Raw genomic sequence first — 27959 nt, 5'->3', positions numbered from 1 at the left:
ACTAGAACTCCAATGAAAAACAAGTGAAGGAGTCAACAATGTAATGTATACGGACCAATTTTATTGAAATTAGGCATAATACTTTTACAAAACTTCACTCACAAATATCAATCTGCATACATAAACACTATGCACTTCTTACAATAATTACATACCGTTTCAAAAACACTTCCCCTCCCACCAACCCATAATATGACAGTAAGAAAGCTTGATGGGGATGATACCCCCACGGTAGTTTTGGTTAAACATTCGGAGCCTAGTGACATCATGTACAGTACAAGTGACAAGAAGCCCACAGTCTGTATGGATTTACCAGTGGAGAACATATAACAATCAGTGGAGGGATTCTCTATCATAAGGTGTGCACCATCCTTCATACAAAACCCTGTTAGATCGGTGATCTGTGATGCCTTCCTACAGTGTACTGCAGTGCTTTGTGTCGCATTGATAAAAGTAAAAATGAATCCAAACAGAGAAGATCAAGCAGTTTGGCAGTGTCTTCTGACCCAGCAGCAGGGCCATGTAGCTTTGTCAACCATCTACACACCCATAGAAAACCACTTGTTCAAAACAGTTTGCGTCACCTATTAACACTCTACAACTGAAAAACTCTCGTTTTTGAATTTGGTTAGTAAGGATGCTCTTTCCTTTTGATGGGATATTTAGACCAACTCCCCTGCTGAAATGTAAAATATGATTCCTCAACAAAAAAAAGCACTTATAGTTAAAAGAAAAGTCTCCCTTTGTTTTTACTGCACAATATTATTTCTGGCTGTTAGACCAAAGACCTGGCTGTGAAAACTTGACTACACAGACAAAAAGCAATCCACGTGCAAGAATACAACCAGTCTGGGAGAGAAGGTCACTTGCAACCCAGAAGAACGTCACAAGACAACACCATGTGCTTCTCGTATCAATGAACATATTCTCCTTCAATGGGGATGGAGAACATGGAGAACATGGAGAACATGGAGACCCTGCGTTTTCTTTTTGTCCCACACTTGGGATGATTCATGTGTCCGTTCATTCTTTTGTATAAAGAACACCAAGAATCACCTGACCAGTGTAAAAAGCTGGCTCTAACTTTAATTAATGTAGCTTGGGGTTTGGTAAAAATGTAACCTATTCCTTGTACTCCTCCATATCACCTATTGGTTGATCAACTGCAATAAACATGGTAAACATTGCAATTGTAAGCATTGGGGCAAAAAAGTTGAGAAAGATTTATGCAACTCTGTGCTGTATTTGAAAAAGCCCAAAGCACTCAAATGGCACATCATACATAAAAAAAGCAATTAAACATAAAGGAAATGAAAAATTATCACATTAGTGTTGTTTAAGGGTGAGGCACAGGGCAGTCAAATCCCCAAAAAGTTATTCACATTAAAAACACACCTGATAGGTGCACCTAAAGAATATGAAAGGGCCACAGACTCAATAAAAACACTAAAAACTCTCCCTTGAACCACACAAACGTAATTTCTCCTTCTGATGAGTGATTCTTCTCCCAGAATCGCACACTTTTTTTTACTGACTAGAACTGATAGGCGGCTCTCTGTCGCCCTCTAGGGATCATCACTGGGAAGACAAGGGTCTCTGGCGGGTGGGCGAGGTGTGAGGGGACGGCTGCTTCTCAGTGGATGTGGAGGAGGTCAGGGAGGACTGGAGGTGGACCGTCTTGTGGAACAGCTTGTTGCTGATCAGGACCACCAGGGAAAAGAGGCGCAGCTGGAAGTGGCTGTTGGATACATGAGGGGGGAAAGTCAAGTGTGAGGGTGGATGATGGATCTAGTCTTTTTCCAATTTCGGGTCATTAACTTGTCACTGTACTCACTACAGCTTCGTTGGGGTCTTGGCCTCGTTAGCGCTGATGATGAAGAGAGGGAAGAGGATGGAGAACAGACAGCCACTGTTGAAGAGGGGGAAACATTGACATTCAGACTCAAATATGAGTGGACATAAATCCCTGTACTGAAAGTGTGTGTGGAGGGTAGTGGAGTCCGGAGGGGGACAACCAGTCTTACCTAATTATATATGAAGATGGGAGGGCAGTCAACAGGGCCATGGGAAGACCAAAGCCAAAGTAGTAGGGCCAGTTTCTTTCAATGTTGGACAGCCGTTGGTGCATCTCAATTCCTTTAAGTAAAAGTAATTAGGTTGAAAACACAATTTTCTTTGCTTAAGGACGATGGCAATTCTTTGTCAAGGGCAACCTCTTTCAGACGCAGCGATCTGCCACTCACCGTGGTTGAACCAGCGATACTCAAAGCAGTAGAGGGAGTAGAGCAGAGACATGTGGAGCAGGCTGACCATCTGTCCAATGGCATCGATGGGAAAGAGACTGACAATCATTCCCTGGGGAGTCATGAAAAATAGAGGTAGATGAGTTTAAACACTGAACTCCAAATTGATAGACGTCAATCAGCAGGGGCCCAGAGTACATGGCACAAGGTCATATAGGGACAACCGTACCTGAATAAGGAAGAGGGCCTGGAGGAGGAGGTTGAAGAGCATGTCTGCGATGATCTTGCTGACGCTAGGGAAGGGTTGTGCCTTTCGACCTGAAACCTCAAATGCCAGGTCGGCTATGTCCTGCAGCACACAATAAAATAATTTTGATTTTCTACCTCTTTAGATCGGCCCTGCAGTATGAACGCACTCCACGGCCCACAATTCTGTTCTAATTATCCACCACAAAATCACTGTACTGCCAAAGGCCTCACCTGAAACCAGATGGCATTGACTATCTTGCTGAGTACAAACAGAGGGAGCACCCAGAGAGCACTGAACACTGAAGTCAAAGTAAACTCCAGCCAAGACCATACGTTGCCATGGAGAGAGGGGTCACCTGATAGGACACAGCACACTTTTGAGTTACATGTTTTTCCCAAATAATCACAGCACAGATAAGTTACGGAAAGAACCCACCCACAAATCTTAGCTGTCATACATACCGATGATTCTTGCTGTGAGAGTCTGCAGCAGAGGAATAAACACTCGGTAGAAAAGAAACAGACTGAGCTGTGGAAGACAGATCAAATAAGCTGCACAGAATGTCATAGCAGTAAACTGCTCTGTACTTATACAGTATATTCCGCAACCGCAGATATATTGTTTTGATGTTTGTTTGCTTGGTGATAAGTCTTACCCAGAACACTCCCCCGTTCCATGCACAGCACTGAAAAATCCTACTGGCTAGTTTGGGTTCACTGAAACAAGAGAGCAACTGTGTTCATGAAACGAACCCCCCCCCCCACAGCCAATCATGCTGCCACGGGGCTCGCATGTGTTTGTGCTGCTGCTGAAGAAGCCCACCTGTCTGGTTTGCGCTCCTCGCTCTGGGCCCGTCTCTGTGCCAGTACTCCGCTGGCTCTCCGCCGGCGCTGCTCTTCCCTCTTCAGCTGAATGCGGGCATCCAGCTTGCAGATGGTGCCAATTCCCCAAATCGAGTCCTTGATCCCCTGAAAAAAACAGGTAGTAAATCTTATATATTATAAACCGTTATAAACCATTATATACCGTATAAAGATTATTATTTAAATGTTTTAACATAGTTGAAAACTCATGGTTACCATGCAACCTGGGGTTGATAAGGTTTAAAGTAAATAACAAAAGATAAAATGGCAATATTTGGTCAAAGCCACTGTTATATAGTGCTGTTTTTGAGTTCTAAAGTATGAGGACTTAAATGACATTTGGGACAATGTTATTGACAGCTGCATGGTTGTGTCCTCGTTTGTTGTCACTTGTGTGCGAAGGCAGAGTGCATTGCTGACCGTCGCAACATTGCGGAGGAAGGCTCTGACGCTGTCGGTCATCTCCAAGCCAGCTGCAGATCCATCAACTGCAGAAGGAGGGGGGGCTGGGGACCTTTTCAACTATCATGGCACGGAGGGGCTCACCCTGCAACCTGTTTGAACACAGAAGAAAGTTGAACAACTTACCATTCGACTTGGTCGCATGCCGTAAATTACTGTTCAAATGAAGTTCTAACAACCTGCTGATTTTCAAGAAGAAACATGTTATTAAGACTAGTGTGGTAACATTTGATAGTTAAATACTTGCTGGTTATAGCCATGGTGTAATAGTTCAGACTACTTTAATGAATAGGTCGTTATGAAGCTCATTAGAAGCCTGATAACCAACATCAATTGAATCAGGTGTGTTGGAGCAGGGAAACAAAAACCATGCAGGACAGTGGGTCCCGAGCACCAGGGTTTTGTTTCCCTCTTCTAGGTCCTAGAAGATGCAGATGGACCTTTGTCTTATATAAATGCACTAGACTGATACTAGATAGCGTGCATTAATATCCAACGTTAACGAGTTATTCTGATGTCTGACAACATATCCCAGTACAGCTGTAATGTAGTCTAAAGAAAGCTTTCAGTTCGACAGAAAATAGCCAGCTACACAAGACAATATTATTAATTCCACCACAAACTTCGATGAATCGTTACTAAATTATACAGTATCAGTTGAAAGTTGCCTTATTATACAACAGGGTAATTAAATATCCATATAAAAAGACAAGGAACTTACGACTAGCAGTAGGGCTAGCTAGCTGGCCACAAATGTTTTTCATTAGCTAGACAGAGCTAGCTAGACTAGCTAACTTAGCTACAGTACCCGTCCCTTGCTGACCATCAACAGTATATGCTGATTTAATAAGTAAGATCGTAGGCAAGTCAGATAGTTAAACACATATTCAACTACTCTTACCTCATGCAACAACTAAACAAAAATGTTCTCCTTACCTCTTCTTACGGTTTCACCTTTTTAGGAACAACAACAAAACCTAAACCAGCTAACGCAGGGCCGTAACTTGTGTATTGCGCAAGCTCAGCCTCAGTAAAATAATTGTGGGATATGTAGTGATGGGACGGAGGTGTAGTCGTTTCAAACGGCGTTTGTGTAACAAATGGGAAACGCGCTGTTTCTTTCCAGACTAAGTTGCCTATGATATTTTATTTTACTCCAATCATGGGCGTATCTAGCTGGAGCCCCCCCCTCCCCCCCCTCAAGTTTCATTAGCCCCCCCCAATGCTTTTTATAAAAACAAATCTAAAATAACTTTTTGATTTTTTTCTTTCATATTTTAAATTGAAAATTGTTAATTTCTCTTCCTAAATCCCACAATTTAAAAGGATATTTTCAAAAAATTCTTCTAAGGGAACATGCTCCCAGATCCCCCTAGTTTTGCTGGGTCACAGGATAAATAATAGGTTTTATCTAGGGGCTTAGCCACCCCAAAAGTGGGAACCTAGATTCGCCCCTGACTACAATGTTGGGCTGATGACCACCTACTGTTGATAATATTAGGCTACATTAAATAAAAGTTCAATAATTCACAAAATGTCTACGTCTAGTGGTGAAGCATTAGGACTAATAGGGTGTATTTCCTTAGGTCTGCTCATGTAATTTTACATTCAAAATACTGCCACAGATGCATGGTAAGGCCCACCTATGTGTCTTGGCTGGGAGGGCACCTGTAGCCTATAGGGCCATAAAAAATTAATGTTGAGGTGAATTTAGTTTCATATTCGACATTCGTCTCACATTCGGAAGACGCTACTTTGCAGCGTTGCGTTTTGGGGACTGGGTGAAAACTAACTGTAGGCCTACAATTTTTTTGTATTTTTTTTAAATTATATATTTTTTGGATATAAAACAAAAAATGTCACCAGATTATTCTAATAATGTCTGGCCTACTTCCACAACCTTTACTTTTGCAATTACATTTCAAACAAAACTTTAGAAAATCGCTAATCTCTGATCCTCGCAAAGCTCAATAACTTTTTCAAAATTGCACTGAAAAATCTAAAATATACACCAAATTATTCTAATAATGTCTGGCCTATTTCTACCCCCTTGACTGTTATTTATTGTTTAAAATGAGGTAGTGTTACCTTTTTAACCCCAACGGCATTGATTCACACCACTGTAGATTGTTTAAATTGAAAGCAGACTAATAAAGATGCATTTAGAGAAGTTATTCTTTCACTTTTGGGTTCATGCAAGAATGGCCAAACTAAACTAACTCTTCAGACAGTGTCTCTGTTTTGTTGTCAATGTTTCTGTGTAGTCCAGTCCTGGTTTTGTGTGTGTCTGTCCAGTCTGTGTTCCAGGTCACATACACCAATACTCCGGTCCACATCTTCCAGTTCACCTCCCAACCATCATCGGCTACCTATTCCATCACCTACAACCTACGGCTCCCTCCTCATTCCCTCCTGTCTGGCTTACACGGACCTCACCATCATCACCCTCTGCATGTGTGGCTACCATAAACCTGGTTCATATGACATCAGCATCTGAGTGTTGCATTTGGGTTCACCTGTCACTTCCCAGGCAGCCGGGTTCATAACACCTAAGCTATATCAAGAAACGGGGCCTAGTATGTCAAGGTCACTTTTTTGTATCTCACAAACACAAACAAAATGTACGTCTAGTTAACTTCCACATAACACTTCTAATCCTCAGTAATCATAAGAAGCATAGGCTAATACTGTTTGCAGAAGCTCACAAAGCTAGACTGCACCCACAAACCACAAAACTTCCTCAACATTTTGTCAGTGTTTTCTTTATTATGCAAACGATCTAATAAGAGCTACCCATTGGGCGGTCCGATGATCGTTGGGACTATCGGTTCATTGTATGTTGGCGGCAATTCTGTGTGGTCCTCTCACTTTGTGGAATAAACCCTGAAATTGCAACGCGAAATAAGTGCCTTTCTCACATCCAATCTGTGAGTTGATTTTGGTTTTGTTAAATCAAACCTGAGCAGATAAATGTTTGTTCTAAGAATAAGGAATACCCATAAAAGACGTTATGCACTTCTCTGTTTGAGCATCTTTGCTTTTCTCATGTACCGGTGCATCGGGTAAGTCGATCCCATAGTTTTCTAAAACTTCTTTCATCTGAATTCTCGTAAACAGTGTTTATGTTGTAATGTTGTAATTGTGAAGTTGGCAGCGTTAAATGGGTGAAACATGCAAATCAATTGTCTGTTTTTATAACCGTATTGATCTCGCGGGAAAAATCTGTGAGCTTTATATTGAATAAGAACTGGTTGTAAATGCGGTCCACGTGAAAAAAGTTAAGTGTGATGTGACGCATAGCCTATCCTCATACCAGTATTTTCATCCCAAATATACAAACAGCCTGTGTCACCCATTCACAATAGCCTATACTGAACATGCTCCGTCAGGAATTCCAATCCTTTACTGTCAATTCCATTTGACTTGAATGTATGTGAGTTCTTTACTTGAATGTGTATGAAGCAAATCATTATTACAACCCATTTTCCAGTCTCCTGTCTGGGGGAAGGACAATGAGTAGGAAGGTTGGCTTGCGTGCCAACTCATCCCAGTTCACTCTGGAGGGCGAACCCTTCCGCATCCTGGGGGGGTCCATTCACTATTTCCGGGTGCCCAGAGCCTATTGGAGGGACCGGATGATGAAGATGAGGGCGTGTGGCATCAACACACTCACCACGTACGTATTCTGTCTACACATATTTTCAAACCCTCACTAATGTCTCAATCATCATTCCACTTGTTGAACGTTAAAAGCGACCCGTCTCTCCTCTATAGATATGTACCCTGGAGTTTACATGAGCCGGCGAGAGGCGTTTTCCAGTTTCAAACAGATTTGGACATAGAGTAAGGAAAGCTTTCTGCTTTTGTCACACTCTGATAACCCCCCCCCCCCCACCTCCCCCCCCACCCTCTCCACCACCACAAATGAATCAGGCAAATGAAACAACACTGAATGCAAATTTGCTGCAGCTGTATCTGTTGGGTGCAAAGGCAAACACCTGCTGCTCTCTCCTCAGTCCCCTGATGTGAATACCTGGTACAAAGTGCAGTTAGAGCAGCCCCTTCTGAGACTAGGTATCAGGCATTTTCATTTATTGGGCTACAATACTGTGGGGAGGAGGTAGCAGATGCCCCTCACCTGACGACCGCAACATTTTCACAACAACAGTTTGAGATGCAATAACTGTGAGGATCCTCAGGAGACAGGAGTAGTTGCTAAGTAAAGGTTGCGCACCACAAACAGTTGGAAATATGATGTGTATGTAGTTTGTAATTAACAATATTTCAAGAGTGGCTTATGCATCAAGGGCATTTCCCATTTGGAGACAATCTCTGCTTTACTGTGCATCTGTAAATAGTTGGCCTCACTGACTGTGTAATACAGTGTATGTTTTGTTGTACGTTTGCATGTCACTTTCTTGTGTTCCCAGAGCCTATATAAACCTGGCTGCAGATCTGGGACTGTGGGTGATTCTATGTCCAGGCCCTTACAGTTCCTCAGAGTTAGACCTAGGAGGGCTGCCAAGGTAATGTGTCTTATAAAACAATCAATAATCTGTAACTCTTTACAGAGAATATGGTGTGTATTGTGTATGGGATAAAATCCCAAATGTTCTGTGCTTTAGAGTGGAGTATCTTATCCTTGCAGCATTCCTTAGTTAACACAATTAGGGGGTTTGTGAATCTGTTCACACAAAGGCCACTTGAACTCGCTGCACAACGTTCTATTTTAATTGTAATGTGTGTCCATGGGAACCATTATAAACAAGTTGGATGCTCTAGGGAAGGAAAGCGGGATAGAGACAAGAGGTGGGACTGGTGGGGGTTATGATTCACATTACGCAACAAAACCCATCTCTGTGTGTGTGAACTACTTACATTTGGTATTTTTTGAACAAATAGTTTTCAATACATACACAGTACTTACTTTATCCTTGTACCCTTACACTATGTCTCCTTCTCTCTAGTTGGCTTCTCCGGGATGGTAACATGAGGTTGAGGACTACTTACCCAGGATTCATTGACGCAGTCAACACATTCTTTGACAAGCTCATTCCAAAGATGGTTCCCCTACAGGTATATTTCGCTAACCACAGATCTCCTTTGCAGTTGTTGTCATGGCCGAATTGTAAACTTAGCCCTGTAAATCACTTATTTTGTTCAAAGTTCAAAAAGGGAGGTCCCATCATTGCAGTTCAATTAGAGAGTAAATATGGATCCTTCAAAGGCGATGACAGTTACATGCCTTTCATCAAGGAGGTAAACGCAGACATACTGTATACAAGCACATTCAAACCCACACACGTTATGGTTATGATTTGTTGGTGAAGTCTTTAGTGCCTAAAGTCTGCATTCCTTTAAAAAAGGCAATTCTGTCAAGAGGGATCAGTGAGCTCCTTCTTACATCAGACACCCCCCAGGGCTTACAGGCAGGGGGTGTAACGGGAGGTATTGTATAAATAACGTTAATATATTCACAGATCATCATAACAATGTGTGAGGTTTACTCATATTTTAAGTATCATTTTGGCACACTGTATATCATGATCAAAGACACATCATCATGTTTTATTATGTTTCCAGCTCTTCGAGCTGTAAATCTTCGGAAATTAAATCAGGGAAACATAGAATATCTGAATGCTGTTCAGGTATGCACAAATCATGTTGGGGATTTCCAACACTAGTCGCATATGCAATCAATAAGCATTTATGATTGACAGCTCCCTGGAGTCAAAGAGAATGCCTTTGGTTGTTTATGTTGTCATTGATGACAGCCTAACAGCCCCGTGATGGTGATGGAGTACTGGACCGGTTGGTTTGACGTATGGGGAGATCTTCATCATGTTCTCGCCCCTGAGGGTAAGATACCTTGCATGATTCAAATCTGCTGGTATGTAGCGTGTGACGCTAAGTTAATTGTCTATCTAGCTAGCTTTGACGATGTCACTGTTGTGCAGACATGGTGTCGTCGGTGCGGGAAATGCTGAGACGAGGCATGTCCGTCAACCTGTACATGTTCCATGGAGGGACAAGCTTTGGCTTCCAGAGTGGAGCGCTGGCCAATCCCTCCTACAAGGCCTTGATCACAAGCTACGGTGGGTCACCCTGTCCCTCTGTTTTCCATCCGGTAATATTCCATTCCATCAAGTCACCACTAAGTGGCAGTGTTCATTAACTCACCCAAAGTGAACCTTTCGTCGTTGTCCTCTTCTAGATTATGATGCTCCCCTGTCGGAAGCAGGGGAATACACTCCAAAGTATCACCTCCTAAGGGAACTCTTCAGCCGCTACCACAGTAAGTCCATAACAGAGGTAAATAGGAACGCCGCCTGTGTCAAGGACTAGGATGAGAATCGGAGAGAGAGGAGGCCCTGTTTAGACCCTGTTGCCTGGTGACTCTTTTCACCTTTACCTGCAGGAGTTGAAAAGCTCCCAGACATGCCAGCCCTGCGCTGGAAGGAGGCCTACGAGCCAGCCATCATGTACCACCATCTGTCCTTGTGGGACGCATTGAGCTTCACGGAAGAGGTATGTGTGTGTATGTTTATGTGTGCGTGTAGGGGCATACGTGGATGGGCACGCATGCTCCGTGTTAGCAGATTATTCCTCTGGAGGGCAATAAAGATCGGTGCATCCCTTTCTTGTCCCCAAGCCTTTTAAATCCCCAACGCCTGTAAACATGGAGAATCTTCCGCTCAACAATGGGAATGGCCAGTCCTACGGCTACGTCCTGTATGAGACAACTATCACAAGTGGAGGTCTACTCAAGTCTGAAGACCATGTGCGTGACAGAGCTCTGGTAAGTGTCAAGAAACCTATTCTGATAACTGAGAAGAACAGGAATCCCCTGGGCAGGTTATTGACAGGTGGGATATTTATGTCTAGGTGTTTGTGGACAGGCACTACATTGGCATCTTTAAGCACCAAAGTCTCGAGCTAGCAGTTCCTGATGGTAAGGTACGACAACAAGGTGGGCTGTGGAATCTGCTTTAAAATCTGATATGAGTTTTTCGAAGTCAATATCTAATTTAATGGCAGAGATGAATGGTTGAACTGATAAAAACTCAGCCCAATACTAAAGTCATGTTCACCCTGCAGGGGAAAAGGATATTAAGTCTGCTGGTAGAGAACTGTGGACGAGTGCAAAATGGGAAAGCTCTTGATAATCAACGCAAAGGTGAAAACCAATTATATATCACACAATCATAGAAATTGTGATAAATTAGTTTATTTTGAGAATTCAACCATTTTTTATTTTGTTTTGTAGGTCTAGTAGGAGACATTTTCTTGAACAATGTTCCATTGCGGGATTTTACAATCTACAGTTTGGAAATGAAAGAAAGTTTCATTGACAGGTTTGCACTTTTTCAGCTGTCACTTTCTGTTCCAAAGCACTGCATGCAGCAGACACCTAACACCTTCTACTTTATACATTTCAGCCTCTACCTGGCGCCATGGAAATCTCTTCCCCACATTCCCAGCTTCCCAGGGTTTTTCATGGGCAGATTGTTTACATATGGCTATCCTAGCGACACCTTTGTTAAGCTTCCGGTGAGTAAATACAAACCAGCTCTACTATGTATTGTCTAGGCTGACTACACTACACTGCCTGTGTACCAATTTAGTTGAATATTCAGGTCAATTATAAATAAGTGAAGTGGCAGTTTGATAGTTATTTAATCTTATGAATGATTTTAATGTCTTTAGGGCTGGGGAAAGGGTGTGTTATTTGTTAATGGACTGAACCTGGGTCGGTACTGGTCCATCGGCCCCCAGCAAACTCTCTACCTCCCTGGGCCTTTCCTCAACAGTGGTGTCAACCAGGTAGTTCAGGTTCAAAGTTATTGTCAAATGTACATGAACACAGTTATTAATGAAACAATATAAAGCTAGTGGAATCTTTAACAAATGTGTAGAGGTATTACTACTACACATTCTACTATCATATGCACTTCTCCAACCTTTCAACCCTGCACATTCTTCTACTCCTGTCACTTTGATATTCTGGTGTTGACCTTTGTGGGCTGTCTCCCAGGTCATCATGTTTGAAGAGCAGGAGGCAGACTATAAGGTCCATTTTGAGGATGTTCCTGACCTGGGCATGGCTGTGGACATCCAGTGACTCAAACCACGCACTGCTACAGGTGGACCAGGCTGAATATGGATTCAACCTGTGAATGTGCGTTTTGCTGTAACATAAAAGGGCTTGACATTTTGCTGGGGTGACTACTGGAGCTCATCTCAGTCCCTGGGTGAATATCAGTTGTGCTTAAAGAAAATGCCACTCTGACTTAATTAATTGGAACAGACTCCAAAACCTAAATGCCATTTCTCTTTAGCTGTGGTGATCATGTTGGCTGGCCGACAACTGTGCTCGTTGAATTTTTCCCTTTTCCCAGTTTTTAATGTATTAATTATGGCTGTAATCGAACATGGTTGGAATACAATTGTGAGTAAAATCGGACTGATTGTTATTTTCATCCCAGTCCCAAAGTGTCAAATTGTCTAGACAGCTGGTGAAAATACCTACTGTTCTGTCTGTTGCTACAGTATGGGGGATTTTCAGTACTTGGTTCCCTAGAGACTAATACTATATGAAAGCTGTCAGAGCCTAGCAATAAAAAACAATGCTGTGATTATTAACAAAGGAAAAATAAGATATCACAGTCCCTTCCAACAAAGAGAAAGAACCTGGCAGATGGAGTAGAGTGTTTTTTATTTTTATTTATTTATATGTACATAATTACAGTGGCTCATTTATATTGCAGGCAGATTCTTTGACAACTTACAGTAACCTTTGAATATCCAATCAAAAAGGGTATAATGGCCCCTTGGCACCACATTTGAAAGAAAATAGAAACATGGAAATCAAAGAAGAATCTCAGTTGGCCGATGTCCAGTGACTACACAATGCTTTGTCCATTGTGATATAATACTTTAGTAACTAACACTACAATTAAATTCAGCAGTGTCACATACCTTTAGAGATCAATCATTTCTGTCGGAGAACTCTGTGATATATAATGTAATCTGTACAGAAGACCCTGATCTGAACATGAGAGTGCTGAAACAAAATCAGTAGTGTTGCATGATCAGGAAATGTGTGCATATGAATGGAAGGGAAAAAATGAAGCTGGGATTACAGTAGCGTAGTGTTAGACTAGCTATTTTTCTCCCTGCTTTGTGTTTGGATGTATGTGTGTGTGTATGTGTGTGTGTGTCTGCATTTGAGTGTCTGCATGCGTGTGTCTAATTAGCAACGAAGTTGAGGGCACTGTCTGAATAGCTTAGTGTTTTACAGTGAACACGGGATGGGTTCATGTCCTCTTTGACCAGTCTGTCAGTCACTGCTGATTCCCACCAGACAAGTCCCCCATTCTTCTTTCCTGCTTCACACCCCACAACAGGCCAGGCCTAGACAACCGGGGCCAGCTCCCCCAACAGAGAGGAGAGACCACCAGGCCACTGATTGGTCCAATGTGTGGTTCGAGAACACTGATGGGATGGTTGGCTTGTTTTGGCTGGTTGGAGGATGCTTCCAATTGGATCCAGCATCTATGAGTCCTGCGCTCTGCATTGCCTGACTGCATTCCTTGCTCTCTGGCCAGCTCATCTTGGCAGCCTTCCTATCATCAGGGTGCCAAAGCGCTCAGCTGAATATTGCTCTCCTCTGTGAGTTTGTGCTTTGATATGTGATGCCCGTGTTTGAGGCTGTGTGCTACAGTACTGTATTTGTGGACAGGTTGGCTCCCCTCTTTGAACTGTTAGCATAGCAGCCAGGGGTGGACCTAAAGAACTGTACAATACCACTGACTCCCTCACTCAGCCAGAATAGTCCACTGTCCCAGCCAGATGAGGTACCTGAAAAGCCAATGTGCTAAGTGGGTAGCGAACACATTTTCTATCCAGTATTCTTACATTTTGAATAACAAATGTGCAATACATATTCAGCAGGACAAGCTTGGATTCTACAGTAGGTTTCCAGGTTCATGTCAAGTCCCTGGGGGGCCTAGGAGAGCGTGTCGGCCCCCCTGCCAGCCCTCCAGGGGTCAGTCATTTACATATCTCTTTCATCAGCTGGTATCAGACCAAGTATCATATCTCTACGTTAGAGTCAGTGAATCCTTTCTTGCCTTCATTCACCAGAACAGGCTTCTCTGTCCTCGTGTGCCATACAAGTACCTGCTCAAAACAGAGAGGACATTAGAGGATTGTTCTGCTTAAATCGATTTCTCAGTTACTATTACACTCGCACTCTGAGAGCAAGTTAGAGATGTGTTAGGCTTAAATTGAATTTGCACTCCATTCTGAACACTACAGCTGTTAAGTTTCAGGAAAGGTTATTTTAAGGCTGCATATAGTACGTTACAAGTGTACTGCATGTGCCCAGAGTCATAAGCTCCCAGTCTCTATACTAAACTAATCAAGAAAGATTGTGAAATGCCTGTATATTGTTGCTTCTCAAAATTAACACCCCAAAAAAACAATCCTCACCTTAGTGCAATTAGCAGCCTTGGGCTCCAGGTCATTGAGTGTGACCAGTTCCTTCAGTAAGCTGCTCTCCTGGTAGCCTCCCTTAACTCCTCGCAACTTGAAGTAGGCCTGAGGCTTATACAGAATAAGCTGCAGGTTGACCGCAAAGCCAGCCATGTCGATGGCAAAGGGCCGGTGTGGATCAAATACAGTTTTCCAACCATACACTTTCCCCAGGGTGTTGACTTTAGGGGACTCGTAGCGCAGGCCTCCCACGAAGGCCACAGGCCACACCGACACCTTTTTGGTCGAACGCATCTAGAATGGAGACAGAGAGCATGAGCTACGTCACTGAGAACGACATTTCCATGTTTCCATTTTCTTCATTTAGCACTTCAATGGAAAGTACAAATAGCGCCTATCTAGTGGTTGGTGATAATGAGCGGGAATGAGCGCGACACCTCACCTCCTCAAACAGCTCCAGGCTGTAGGTGTTGTCGTCGTCCGCAAAGTAAACAATGCCAGGTTGACTGCTATTTACGCTGAACGTCTCCCGGAGCCACCGCAGCGCCAGGTTCCTCTGCATGGTTCCCCGGGGGATCCGCGGGTCCCTCATGTCCCCGCGCAACTTATAGTTCCTGGGGGTCTCCACGTTGAGGTGGGTGTAGTTGAGCCCCGTGTCCCGGAGCAGCCGGGTGACCAGGGGCGTCCTCCTCTGGGAGTCCTCCACCAGGATCCAGTGCAGGTTGGGGACGTGGAGGAAGGTGTTGGCCAGCCGGGTGAGCTCCGCTTTCTGGACGGGTCGGCTGTAGGTGGGGGTGATGATGTGGATGGTGGGCAGCACGTCGGACCAGGGCGGAGGCCGGCTGTAGACGTACTCTGTGCGTACAACTTCCACGATGTCTCGGTTCTCCATGGAGCAGGGCTCCTTAAGGCCGAAGGTGTTCCTGGAGTCTCGCCGACTCTCATGTCTGTCGTCTAAGGCAAGGAAGAACATGATGTAATTGCTGCAAAACCCACCTATTCTTCATCATGTTTCTCTTATAGACGGGTCAAATGAGTTTAGCTGCTATATCAAATGTAAATATAAGAAATCCATCATTGACTGAAGGCTTGCCCCCAAATAGATTTGATATTAAGTTCTCCACCCATCATGGCTCAGCTATTGGTTTGTTGGAATTTGAGATATTCAAAACTGCAGTTCTACATTTTCGGTATCTGAAAGAATTGCACGGTTGGCAAGATGCAATTGGTGAGAATGTTCCCAAAAATTATTTTCATAAAATAGTCTGGATCTGGGAAGCACTATTTTGTGAAACCATGAATTCTCACAAGAAGCTGCCAACAAGGACCATTACCCTTTCGAGCAGCCAGAAGGGGGGCGATGGTACTCTGGTGCCAGACGGTGATCAGTAGAGTCCAAGGCAACACAATCAACACGATGGCCAATATGTCCCGTCTCTTCGGCATCTCCGGGGTCGGACCTGAGCCACGTCATTACCTGCGGTGGCACACATCACAGAGGGTGCTTCAAAGTCAGACTGAACGCCACTAAATGCAAAAGCTCAAATTAAGACGTTAACTTGAAAACCCTTTGCTAAAATACAGGAAGTGGGTTTGTGCTAATTTCTCCCTGCCGCTGTATTGTAACGCTTGGTACGAAGGAGGTTAAGTTCACCGTGTACCCAACAGTAAAGTCATTTGTCAGAACATAGAGATTAATCGAAACACTCAGCTGTTGAGTTGAACTGAGTCTATGGTATGATCAAGGATGGAGGACATTTTTATTTATTCATGGATGTTATTAGCAGTTTATTAACAGTTCAAAGACAACAAGTTGCAACCTTCACACTTGCTGAAAGACGTCTCCAGAGAGTCAACACTCAAGGGAGTGAGGGTGATCACTGACTTCCTAAAATGCTTCATACAATACAAGACAGTGCATCCCCCCCTCACAGCCAGAGCCTTGACGAGCTGGCCCAGGGAGTAGAAAAGCTGCCTTCTAATGAACCATCTTTGTGCCACCATGAAAAGTCAGTTCGATTCACCATACGAGGATCTGGCTCACAGGGTCAGCTCTGCAGAAAAAACATTTGCAAAGGATCCCTCTGCCCCCAGTGGAGCCACTACACACCAGAAAAATAGGTCAGGAAAGGCTGCAAGCGGTCCTTTCATCGCCTCATGAAAAAGCAATCTGAAACACAACAAAATTCCTCTGTTTGCATATGATCTAAGGCGATGGGTCTGTGACAGCAGGCTGAAAAGGAGTGTTTGGAGTCCATAATGTTGGGTTGATTTGCAAACTGTGAATGTGGACTACATCTGTCACAAAATCCCCCGGCCTGAAGCAGATATCATGAAGGCAAAGGCTATCTAAAGGTTCACTGCAGACGAGAGGTGATGACACGAAGCTTTCAAATCCGCTGAGGCACAACACATGACCTGCTAGTGGACTCCACAGGTGCAACCAGCCAGAAGATGTGGTATGTTTTCTGATGTACCTTCATAAGAGTTAGGGCTATGGTGGTAAATATTAATGTATCTAAACCTGTGATTATTTCTTTGCTGTTGACGTTGTTAGAGTATTGTTGAATTATATCAAGTGTAGGTTTGACTTGAGCTGATTTCCTGTGAGTAAAGGCTTTTGTGACACCACAAAAGGGTGCCTGAACCACTGCACGAGATTGCTGGGCTCCCCGGAGTGAAACACAAGCGATAAACAAACTCAACAATCAAACTCATCTAATGATCTCAGAGCTGGTTGATTGCTGGAACCACAACATGACATTGATTTTGCCTTCCACGCCACATTCAGTACATGTCTCTGACCAGCAGTGGAAAGAAGTAATTCAGAGCACAGCTAATCACCTACTTCACCTTTAGCATGTGATCAAGATCAATTGTCTTCTCATTAATCACAGCCACTAAGATATAATTAATCCTTGATTAGAGGAGACAAACCCCAGTGTAAAAGATCCATTGGCATGGTGGGTAATTATCCCATCATGCCGGTCTTAATGGGGTTGCTGTGTTAATGAGGTGTCATTAATATTGGCAAGGTAATGACAATGCAGAATATGGTAGCAATCAGCAGTTTAGAACCCCCAGTCCATATGACTTATTTCACAAGACGGCTGCACCTGCAGGCCAGTGCTGTAATAAACGGAACGCTGCATGACCTGCGTTGTAGACGGATCCATCTGGTCAGTACAAGGAGAGTACTTTCTTTACCTGGCATGCAGACAAAAGAAAGCCATAGGAAGCTTCAGGCTACCAGCAGTTACTCTACAATGGAGAGGAAAGCTGTTCCAATCACAGACCCTCAGCCTCCCAGCAGTCTACTGATTGCTGTGAGACTCATATATAAGTGTCCATCAGTGTAACCCAGTGTGGGGTACCGATCCACTGTATAGGACAGCTCATAACACTGTCAAAGCACATTATTATGCCAAAAAAATACAGCTCCCTCATGCAAATAATTATTACAGCCTACATTATGCAGAACACGATTACCATGCAGGTAAATCAGTGTTTATTGGAAACCACGGTTCCCCCAGCCTGATATTCTATGGAATCTTGTGTAATCGTACCGTGGTCTTAGTGGTGGTGTAATAAAATGTCATTCTTTGATCCAGTGTTTCTTCCTCTGCTCGTAGCCGCCAAGAATGTGAACAGACACATCCCGAAGTGAACCGAAATGTTGAACGACGGCTTTTTCAGCTGCCTATGTTTATCCTTGGAGACTGAAAACTGTCAACAGCAGAATGGGACTCTAGGGACAATACCTCTGCAGTAAATGCCACTGCAACACAATAGCCCACAAATCAGCCAGTAGCTGTGTATTATTCAATCCATAAGCCTCCCAGAAGGATGCACACACACTCCGCAGACTGGCTGTGTGTGGAGATAACACAATCAAAAGCGCAACCGGGACTAATATATTCAGTATTTCTTTAACCAATCTTTCAAAGGGTTGTTGCTTTTTGAAGGCAAGATTTTCAATGAAAATGGCCAAAGATAGTAGAGAGCATCGAAATGAAAAAACACTCAACATTTCCAAACATTTTAATATAGACCTTTCTTTGGCATTAACCACTGAAATACTGTTAGAAATATGGACTTGTGACACTTGATTATTTGCTGTTCTGACCACATGCACAGTTTTTGTTTTGTATCCCTTTCGGAGAAAAGCTTCTGCTTAATGAATAATGTGTCAAATGTATATTTTCTGTGCTGTCCATCAGGAAAAATGTGCTCTTATCCATGATCACTAAGATGTCTGGTATTTCTGGCAAAGATGTGGGTTGATTCTCACACAATCCTTCTGTATAAATACTCTGTCTACATACTGCATCTCGGGTGGTTGGAGCCATGGATTAATGAGCATGAATTCAATTATATACTGGAAAGTTGGCTTTCCCTACTCAACAGCAAGCACAGAGAGATCATCTCCCGTTTGACTTCAAAGTGTCACATGCCTTTGAAATTCAAGCATTTCTCCTCTCCTCCATGGCAACTGGCCAGAGAAGGTATCAGTATGTTAATGCAGATGAGTTCTGGGTTGCATCATGAAGTGTTACCATGTGCTCACTTCCTGGGTGTTTGAAGGTTAGACGTCTTCCAATATAGTACTGTATGATGCTACTCACTTGGGTTGGTAAATTGGATCGTATGTGACAGATCATCTTCCCTGATTTCTCATTGGATGATTTATATGATGAAGATCATTCAAACTTGATCGAAAGCTTGGCAGCTGTAGCTCTTGTTTGGACTTGGCAGCGCTGGAGTTTTTGCTCTGTTAGGGCCATTTATTTAGGGGACTGACAGATTCAAGCTCTGTGGTGACTGAGGCGTCTCAGAAAGACCCAATACTAGGGCACGCATACACACACACACCCACACAAACACACACAGAAATACACACACACACACACACACACACACACAGAAAGCTGGACAGGAACCAAACCATTAACCGCACTGAGGAAGCAGGACGACCAACTAATGGGTACCACTGGGGATGCAGCATTACATGTGGAAATGGTTCCAATTAAGCAGCCCAGCCATAAACTTCGGTGGGCTGAGTGGGTTGTCTAAACATTTGCGGGCCTTTTAATCAAACTGCATCAGCTGAGAATGCACAAACACAGACAAGAGACTCATAAATCAAGAACAATGCCATTGATTTACACAGACCTAGAAAAGCAACACAAAAGAATTCTTTCCTTACCACGGAACGGACACACTATTTCTCTTTTCCAAGTCATCAGTCTCGACTAACACTTGTTGCTGCCTGTTAATTCCTATCACCTAGCCATTGTTCTCGTCGGGGGCTTATATTATACAATAGATTTTCCTTAGACTTACGAAGACTGAGCTACAATATAATTACTTCACATGGTTATTTATATAAAGTGTTGTATGTCACATATCAGCTGTCAATGTTTTCACTAACCCTTAGTCTGTTGTTGTGCTCCCCAAATACTGCAACCTCTTTGGAATAATGACTTCTGCGTGGAAGCCTGGATATAGGTTACCAAAGAGCTTTACCATCACCTGAACCTTGACATCCAATTGAAACACCCAGATTGATTCTTGCCCTCATATTCCCGCCTCACCAAATGGAATGATTCTCAGATACATAAAATAAGATGAGATTTCTAAGATGGGGAATGGCTTGGCATATTTATTTCAGTTTAACTCATACATACAAAAGTCACATACGAATCCGTTTATTTTGATCCATCGGACACACACAGCACATCCAGGCAGCACATCCAAGCATATTAGGTCAGCTGTGAATTGCGCTGTATGTGGTTTCTATATGCAGGCTCTGAGCCATGAAGTCAAATTCCTTTCATCAATAGATGTGGCAAAATGGGACCCCTGGGCAAAAGAAATAATCATAAAGAAAGAAATCCATTTCCATATATTTACTAGAGCCTCTCATGCTTCACCACTGGTGGCAGAACAATCTTTAGCTTACAGTATAAGATGAATGTACAGCTAACTGTAATGAGAGTGCAATAAAGCACAGAAAGCAGTGTCATCATGCTCGTGATGCTGCATGTTCTAAACTCTCTGCTGTATGACAAAGGCATGGAGAGACCCCATCCACGAAAACATCAAAGTACACATCTGAGAAAAACGCTGAATCGGAAAGGAAGAGCGGTATAGATCACCACAACGACAGGGATGTTACAATGAATGTAAACAAAACCAATCGGACTAATGTCATTGACTGTCTGGCATGTATGGCTTCCGTGACAGGTATCACGGGAGGCAGAGTGTGAGCATCAGTCCATCCTCCAGTCACGACCCAAACAGCCAGACTAGATCAAAGGCCAGGAGAGCGGGGAAAAGAGCAGACTGCCAGGCACATTTAGCACTTAAAAAGATTGAAAGCTCCTTACCATGTATTTCATGAAGCGCACAGCTCACCACAACTATAAATAGCTAGCCCTCTCATAGCCGACCTCTCAGTCAGGGTCTGTTAAATCCCGCCTCTGTAGGGAAATCCATCCGAACGTAGTCTGTTCTAATAACCGTCACATAGTTGCATTGGGTCCACATAGGTATCAACCTATCAGTGTAGTGGGAGGAGGAGAGATAACTGTTCTATTGGTTAGAAAGTAGTTGAAAACTCAGAGACATACTCTCCCTGCACCTCAACTAGGTTCTGTGGAGGCCTAGTGTCAGAGTAGTCAACAGGATTACCGTGCTGTTGAACTGTACAGCCATACCCAAACACATCTGCACTTGTCCCCTCTATAATAAAGATGAATCTGCTTAGACAGAAAAAAAGCTTTCTCTCATCCAGGATTAACCCTCGTCAAAGCCAGTCAAATCCTAATGATGTCTATCATTATTTCATCAAACCTATGCCTGCTCGTCAGTCTAGTCACAATAGACAGCTGTCATTATTATTATAATCTGCATCGGGCCACAGAGAATCACGATCACGACAGAGTTGATCTCTGTTCAGACATGAAGTTTGGAAAGACCTTGACCTGGGGCTAATTTTAACAGTTTTTGATTGCTCTGTAGTTGAGTTACTTAGCTATGTGTTGTGTTATGAATGCATGGTCTGTTCTTTGTACTGATGCCTTTGGCTTCACTCTGAAGTCTAATTGTATACTTAAATTACATTTAACAATTTTTGCCTTACACTACTTTTGCGTGACAGAGGGTTTGGGATACTAGGTAGGGTACATACTAGGTTCAGGCCCTGTCAGATAACCTGGACTTCAGAGCAGCCATGAATCTACACAGCACACTGTACTCACACAGGGTCCTCCACTCTTCCCATGCAGAGTCCAAAAGTCCAAGTCTTTTGTTGTTGTTGTGATGATATGTTTGTTGTGTTACCGCGTCCGGTCACAGAGGTCCATCAGGTCTGCATCCTCCTCACCAGTGAACAGTGCAGAGTGGTCAGCCCACTGAGGACGACTAGACAGGCTGCTGCCTGCTCTGGACACAGCGTCCGGGCACTGGCCAATCCACGGGCAGGGTGGGCAGGGTCACGTCCTCAGTGTCAGCCCCTGTGGAGACAGAGGAGGTCATCGCTCTGGAAGAATGCTGCTTCTCATTCGCTAAAACAAAGGCTGGGATTGTCAAAGCTGACGGAGAGAGAGGAGATGGAGGAGTGGGGGGGTGGGGGGGAAGGGGGGGATGACGAGGGATGGGGGGACCAGGGACAATGGAATAAATCACATCAAAAATGTTCCAGCTCCTCCCAGTGGAATGTAGCTCGGGGATGAATCTGGGTTTGACAAATGGAGAGAACGATGCATGATGTCCCTGGGTCGTTTCGCTGCGCCATAAGCAGCCTGTCACATGGTCCAGTCAGTCAGACAGTAGTGCCACTTCTTCATGTTCTTTCATTTCCTGACAAAGGACCACATTCTGAACGGACTTCCTGAACAGTCACATACTTGACGTGATAAAAATGTGCTTGCTACTCAAAGGAGATTCACAGAGGGGGAAAAGGCTATAAGAGTAAGACTCCTTACACATCAATAATTCCTAAATCGATGGGATCATATTACTTGCTGATATTGGAAAATTCTTCTGACATTGGTCAAACTAAATCTTGAATTGTGCTTACAGAAGGTGTTTTGGATGTCTGTGTGTGTGTGTGACCTTGCTGTCCTTTGAAAGATTAGAACAGAGGAGATCAGAGGTACTGTATTACCGTATGGGAGAGGCTGAATCAATCTACAGATACACATCTCTGGAACTGAATATTTGGAATGAAACACAAACGCCGTCAACTGAACACATTATGGATGAGTAACTACCATACCAGCTTCACTGTACCAGATGATAACTATAGCAAAGATCAAGACAAGACAGAAATACTCAGAACCTGTCAACCAAATGAACAATGTGACACTGGAAATCACATGAGCTATTTTAATTGGACTAAAACTGACATAAATCTCTTGACGAGTCGTGCACTGCCATTTCTGTTGAAGGGAATCTGTCGGTGAAGAGAACACACCTCCAGACATCCATTCACCCTCGAAAAGGCTGATCTCACAGGTTACAAGGAATCATGTCAGGTGCACCAAACCAAGAAATACAAGCGAGTTCTCGCCTCCTGACTACAAAACAATATTGTATATATAATCTTAAATCTTCAACTGATATATTCCTTTACATTCACATGACTGCATTCTTACACAGAAGCAGAATGGCCGGACTGCACACATGACCACATGTTCTGTCAGATGAAAGAGATGAGAAAACAGTAAATAGCACCAAAAAAAAGCCACATGAACATCATTCATTAGGTTAACATCTTTTCGTCAGACACTTTTACAGTAGTTTGACTGGGATCTGCCTGTTTCCTCTGTTGCTCTGGGACTGATTATCAGCCCTTGTAGATGTGACAAAGCAGGCCACAGACAGACAAAGAAACAGACTTGTGCTCGATGACTCTGAACTCCCACGACCATGCTTAACGACCGTTGCCATGGCAACAGAGGGAACACACTTGTAGACAGAAAGAGAGAAAGAGATAGGGAGAGAGACGAGGTTCTGGGCATGTGTGTGCTGTTTTGGGAGTGGTGTCGGTGTCCGACCTAAACCAGAATATTCATAATCTGCCGTCGTACCTATAAATTGATAAAACTGCAAATAAAAGTGTAAGGAATAAATCTGTAAAAATGTCAATTAGTGTGAAAGAGTGGAAATTCGTCTAACGTCTGGTTCAATTGCACCAACAGAGCATTGTTGGGATAGGGGATTATGCATGGTGCTGTAGTCTGATACCCTGCACTGTGTAACTCTTAAATATAACCGGCTATTGTTAATCAAAATTGATTCCAAATTCCCCAGCTTATTGTATGTCCTTAGTGAGTAAACTTCTCATCCTTTCCTCAAGGGATTGAAATGCTAAATGTGCTTCAAGGACCTAGGAAACAATGACACTGGTAGCTCTATGGCAACGACGCGCTTAGCTCTAAACTATTTCGACTCTGCATTCCTGTAATCAACAATACTGTTCATTCATGGGCATGTTCTCCCATTTCTGCACCTGTGATTCCTTGCTGATGTGATATCACACTGTGCCCTGACACCAGTGAAACAGCTAAATACATGGATACTAAGACTTATGTAGTCAGCATTTGCTACCATACGACAATTTAAAAGACTTGGATTTGAATCAACTGTTTACATATTAGATCAATTCTGTGTACAATTATATATTATACATATTCCACTTGTGCAAGAGCACCATTCTGAAATGAAACATTTCCTATCCAAGTGTGAAAACTGGTCATTAAGATACAAACACATTTTTTTATCTCAACCTGTCCTCTCTCAGACTATTGGTAGCACAGTGAATGCTGAAGAGAACATGTATTCCCATACAAACACAATCATTCCGAGCAAACATTTATTTTCCCTCACCAAGAGCTGGCAGGCTCCATGCGCATGCACAAATGCATGTACGCACACAGACGCACGCACGTGCGAACATACTGTATGAACTCAGCAATAACATCCAGAGGCTGGGGGCAGTGTGGGCCGGCCTGGGGCTATGAATCAATACTGAAGTGCATGTGAGCTTGTATTGAATGTCATCAGGATCAACGCTAGGCATCTAGGTGACAACACCAAGGTTGAGTAGAGCACACCCCCACCATGGTAGTGTGTAGCTAACATCGTGACAGCTGAGGGTTTGTGTAAGCTGTCATGCAACGATTGGTTATCAAGATAAGTTAAAGTGATTCGACAATTAGTGTAGCGTCACCTTCACACTAATGAAATCAGCTGTCAGTGCACAGCTGTATTCACCGAAAGAGTTGTCACTGAGGAGAGTATCTGAATTCTGCTTTTGAAGAGTGTACGTGTGATTTCTACCAGCCGCATGGAACATGAGGAGTGGGAGATATTGAAGCCTAAAGGACCTAAAGCGATTGTATTTTCCCATGCCATTCGCAGCATGATGAGACTACCTTCTATGAAAGACACATAGTCTAAATATATTAGTGTGTGTAGGAGGCTGGATGGTAAGCAATGCTCTTCAAATGCTCTTCCCTGAGACGATTATAATGACCGAACAGTTTTGGAGCATTGATCTGCCCATACTGTGCTTCCATCACTGGTGGCAAGATATTCTGACATCATCCTCAGATCTCTGGACTTTCAACTTCAGCAAAAGAATATCTGAATCAAAGACACTTTTTTTGAATCCTCAGCAGCCACTAAATTAGGCTACTTGATGTCAAATCTCCCTTTGCCTCACTTATCTCTCATTAATTCCAAAGTATATAAAATAGCAGCTCAAAACACAATGCTATGTTCAGGAATGTAGGGTCATTATATTGTGACAGTGCTGCTTGCCACAAATGGATCCTGATTTAAAGACTTCCTGGGCATCTTTACAAATAGGTATACAAAGTACAATTCATATTATTACAGTTTGCTTTGTTTCTTTTGACTTTGTCATTCCTAATGCCTAATTTTATTTTAACCCAATACTTTGAGAATGAAACCATCTCATCCAACTGACTCAGCACACACGCACACACACACGCACGCACACACACACACACACACACACACACACACACACACACACACACACACACACACACACACACACACACACACACACACACACACACACACACACAAACACACACAGTGCAGGGGGGTATCATATCACAGTCTGGAACTGTTCATTCCCAAACAATCCTTAACAGCCATAATTCCATGTGGTACTAGAAGCGAAACTGCTAATAGTACAAGAGACTTTTCCTTCAAAGACTCCCAGCTTTAATTTAAAGGCTTACATGTCCGGAGAACAGAGTAGGGTGATTAGTAAGACTGCACCAGCATACCAGTACAGTGGAAAAAAAATGTGGGTCTCTCATTTACTTTTTTCACCTGATCAATCATTGCAGGGTTTATCGATCACAGAAGCTTGTACTCGGTTCAAAAATGACCAATCTTCTTTCATATCACCTCTAATGAATGGCTTAGGGTGTTGCGTTTCAGCTGCACACAGCAGTACACAGAATCTATCATTTGACTGTAACCTCAGACACTGACACACAAAGAGACTAATAACTCTATGGAAGCAAATACATTGTGCATGGCAGTGATTTCAACTGATTCTCGTGTGGAACAGAAACGCTGTGTACGTGTGAATGACTGATGAATGACCCCGACTGGTGAATGACTGGTGACTGGTGAATGACCCCGATGAACACAGATGTGTCCTCAGAAAGTGAAAAACCTCACAGACGAACAGAGGAAACTCAAACACCTGATACGTGTACAGTCCTCTCCACAAACAGAACAAAGTGTTGAAGTGGTTTAGAACAGACATCAGAAATACAGAACAAACATCCATAATACAGATATAGTAAAAAATGTACCTTTATGTTGAGCCCTGTTTTACAGCTTTCCCATGGCCACATGTGTGTGGAGTGCTGTATCGTCCATAAATTCCACTTTACTTACAACATTTTCTGAGCGCTTTCCTCTCTTCAAGATCGCCTCAAAGCGTTCTTTCATTTCCCTCTATGCCCACACCAGAGCTGACATTTCTGTTCAAACCTCCCAAACACAAAAAGCTTAGAGGAGACGAGCATGGAAAATACTCGGTGTTCACTCCGTGCTCCAGTGCACATGCACGTAGCTATGGGAATAGTGAAGGCAGCGTATTCTGTAGTAGATCATCCCTCCCCCTTTCTCCCCTCTCTCCCTCTCCCTCTCTCTCTCTCTCTCTCTCTCTCTCTCTCTCTCTCTCTCTCTCTCTCTCTCTCTCCCTCTCTCTCTCTCTCTCTCTCTCTCTCTCTTTTCTCCCTCTGTGTCAGTGCTGGTGCTGGTGATGAGCCTGGCAGAGAGAGGGAGGCAGGCACAGCTCGGAGCGAGACATCTGTGAGTGTGTTTTGAAGGGACTGAGGGAGTCTCTGCTCTGAACCAAGGACCCCCCCAACCCTGGCAGACACGTGTTAGCTACTGGCATGTACCATTCCCACGCAGAGCAGGGTGGGTGGCCCCACATTACAGTAATAAATATTGACAAACAGATAGGGAAAGAACGGAATTTGAAGGAAAGGCGAAAGGCAGTTCACTGTAGTTAAAAATAAATTCTAACCTAACCTTTACATACTATTGAGGAGAGACCACTATGTCAAGTAAAATAATTGGAAAATGGAAAAAAAAAATTTTTTGTGAGACATAATTTCAACGCGTTCACATTGCACACAGAATTGTCGCGGTTGTGAAACGACAAACATCCAATATGTAAATTGTCTTTGATGAAAGAAGCAGCAACTAATTAAAGTTTACATATCATAGCAAGCCTGTCTTGTTTAGACGTGTCAGCTTTAGGTTGGTTTGGAGAATTGCTTTTGGGGGGCCAGCAGTTTATTATCAATACAAGCAAATCAACTTTTCTTGGCCTAATTAAGATATTATCTATGCTTTCAGATGCTACTAAGATGATGAATGTTTTGAGTATAGTGGATAGTTTAACAGCCTGCTCGCAGCACAAGTAGGTCAATGCACACAGGGATCTTGTAAGTGTTTTGGGCCAACATACTCACAGATCCCCTGGAAGTGAGTCTCCAGAGAGGTTATAGGAATAATTAGGGCAAGGCCATACACAATGAGTGTACTCCACAGTCTGGGTTTCAGACTGCCACAAGCAGCAGCTGACACTTGGGAGTGTTTGGGAGCAGGGACACTTCTTCTCCAGACTTGGTCAGACTGTTATTGCCATGATGGCTGAGATCTACTAACTTTTATAACCTCACAATCCTAATGTTTGAGATCTTATTATTTGGATGTAGGCACTGTGGGAGGTGCTTCTGGAGCACATGTTTATTTCAACTGCCTGTAAAAGTATTTGGCTGCTACCCAAGGCTTTATAGGAGACCCATCATGCACCAGGTTACCTCCCTGTTACCATGGGAGACTAAAGGACAGTTTGTGCCATATGTGAGTTTGTGAGACGGAATGAGACAGAGATGAAAGTTGAATTGAGGAATCAATGACTCAGCCAAGCTGAATACTGTTGTATTTTGTCTCTGGTTGTCTCAGGGGTAACCTACAGTGTGTGTTAATTCACCCTTCACAAAGGGCCTTGAGGCAAGGCACTTCCCAACCAGCCAACAAATCGCTTTTCAAGCTCAATTGGTATGC

At 43.3% G+C, this 27959-nt stretch overlaps 3 protein-coding genes across 3 annotated transcripts; 1 reads left to right on the top strand and 2 right to left on the bottom strand.

Moving 5' to 3' along the window:
- Positions 1–41: 41 nt before the first annotated feature.
- ei24 (EI24 autophagy associated transmembrane protein) lies at positions 42–4913 on the bottom strand. The gene is made up of 11 exons (XM_047020747.1): positions 4755–4913; positions 3777–3910; positions 3316–3461; positions 3149–3209; positions 2955–3021; positions 2724–2848; positions 2473–2592; positions 2244–2355; positions 2025–2136; positions 1835–1909; positions 42–1738 (listed from the first exon to the last, which is right to left on the bottom strand). Exons 2-11 carry the CDS (start codon positions 3816–3818, stop codon positions 1576–1578), a joined length of 1023 nt encoding a protein of 340 aa, XP_046876703.1. The 5' UTR covers positions 3819–3910; positions 4755–4913; the 3' UTR covers positions 42–1575.
- A 971-nt stretch (positions 4914–5884) lies between these two features.
- On the top strand, positions 5885–12364 carry LOC124468192 (beta-galactosidase-1-like protein 2). Its single transcript, XM_047020811.1, has 19 exons — positions 5885–6880; positions 7309–7494; positions 7593–7661; positions 8249–8344; positions 8786–8894; positions 8985–9077; positions 9185–9266; positions 9402–9466; positions 9593–9677; positions 9776–9913; positions 10033–10113; positions 10237–10346; positions 10471–10617; positions 10704–10775; positions 10917–10995; positions 11086–11173; positions 11258–11369; positions 11526–11642; positions 11854–12364. The coding sequence occupies exons 1-19, from the start codon at positions 6789–6791 to the stop codon at positions 11938–11940; spliced, it is 1908 nt and encodes a 635-aa protein (XP_046876767.1). The 5' UTR covers positions 5885–6788; the 3' UTR covers positions 11941–12364.
- Positions 12365–12555: 191 nt separating this feature from the next.
- Positions 12556–26437, bottom strand: b3gat1b (beta-1,3-glucuronyltransferase 1 (glucuronosyltransferase P) b). Its single transcript, XM_047020812.1, has 6 exons — positions 26186–26437; positions 21578–21832; positions 15650–15792; positions 14758–15269; positions 14313–14609; positions 12556–14000 (listed from the first exon to the last, which is right to left on the bottom strand). Exons 3-6 carry the CDS (start codon positions 15759–15761, stop codon positions 13914–13916), a joined length of 1008 nt encoding a protein of 335 aa, XP_046876768.1. The 5' UTR covers positions 15762–15792; positions 21578–21832; positions 26186–26437; the 3' UTR covers positions 12556–13913.
- Between the last annotated feature and the right edge of the window lie 1522 nt (positions 26438–27959).

This window comes from Hypomesus transpacificus, chromosome 5, assembly GCF_021917145.1.
Source record: "Hypomesus transpacificus isolate Combined female chromosome 5, fHypTra1, whole genome shotgun sequence".
NCBI lineage: Eukaryota > Metazoa > Chordata > Actinopteri > Osmeriformes > Osmeridae > Hypomesus > Hypomesus transpacificus.
The sequence above is the reverse complement of the archived record's forward strand: the minus strand, read 5'-3'. Positions and strand labels throughout refer to the sequence as shown.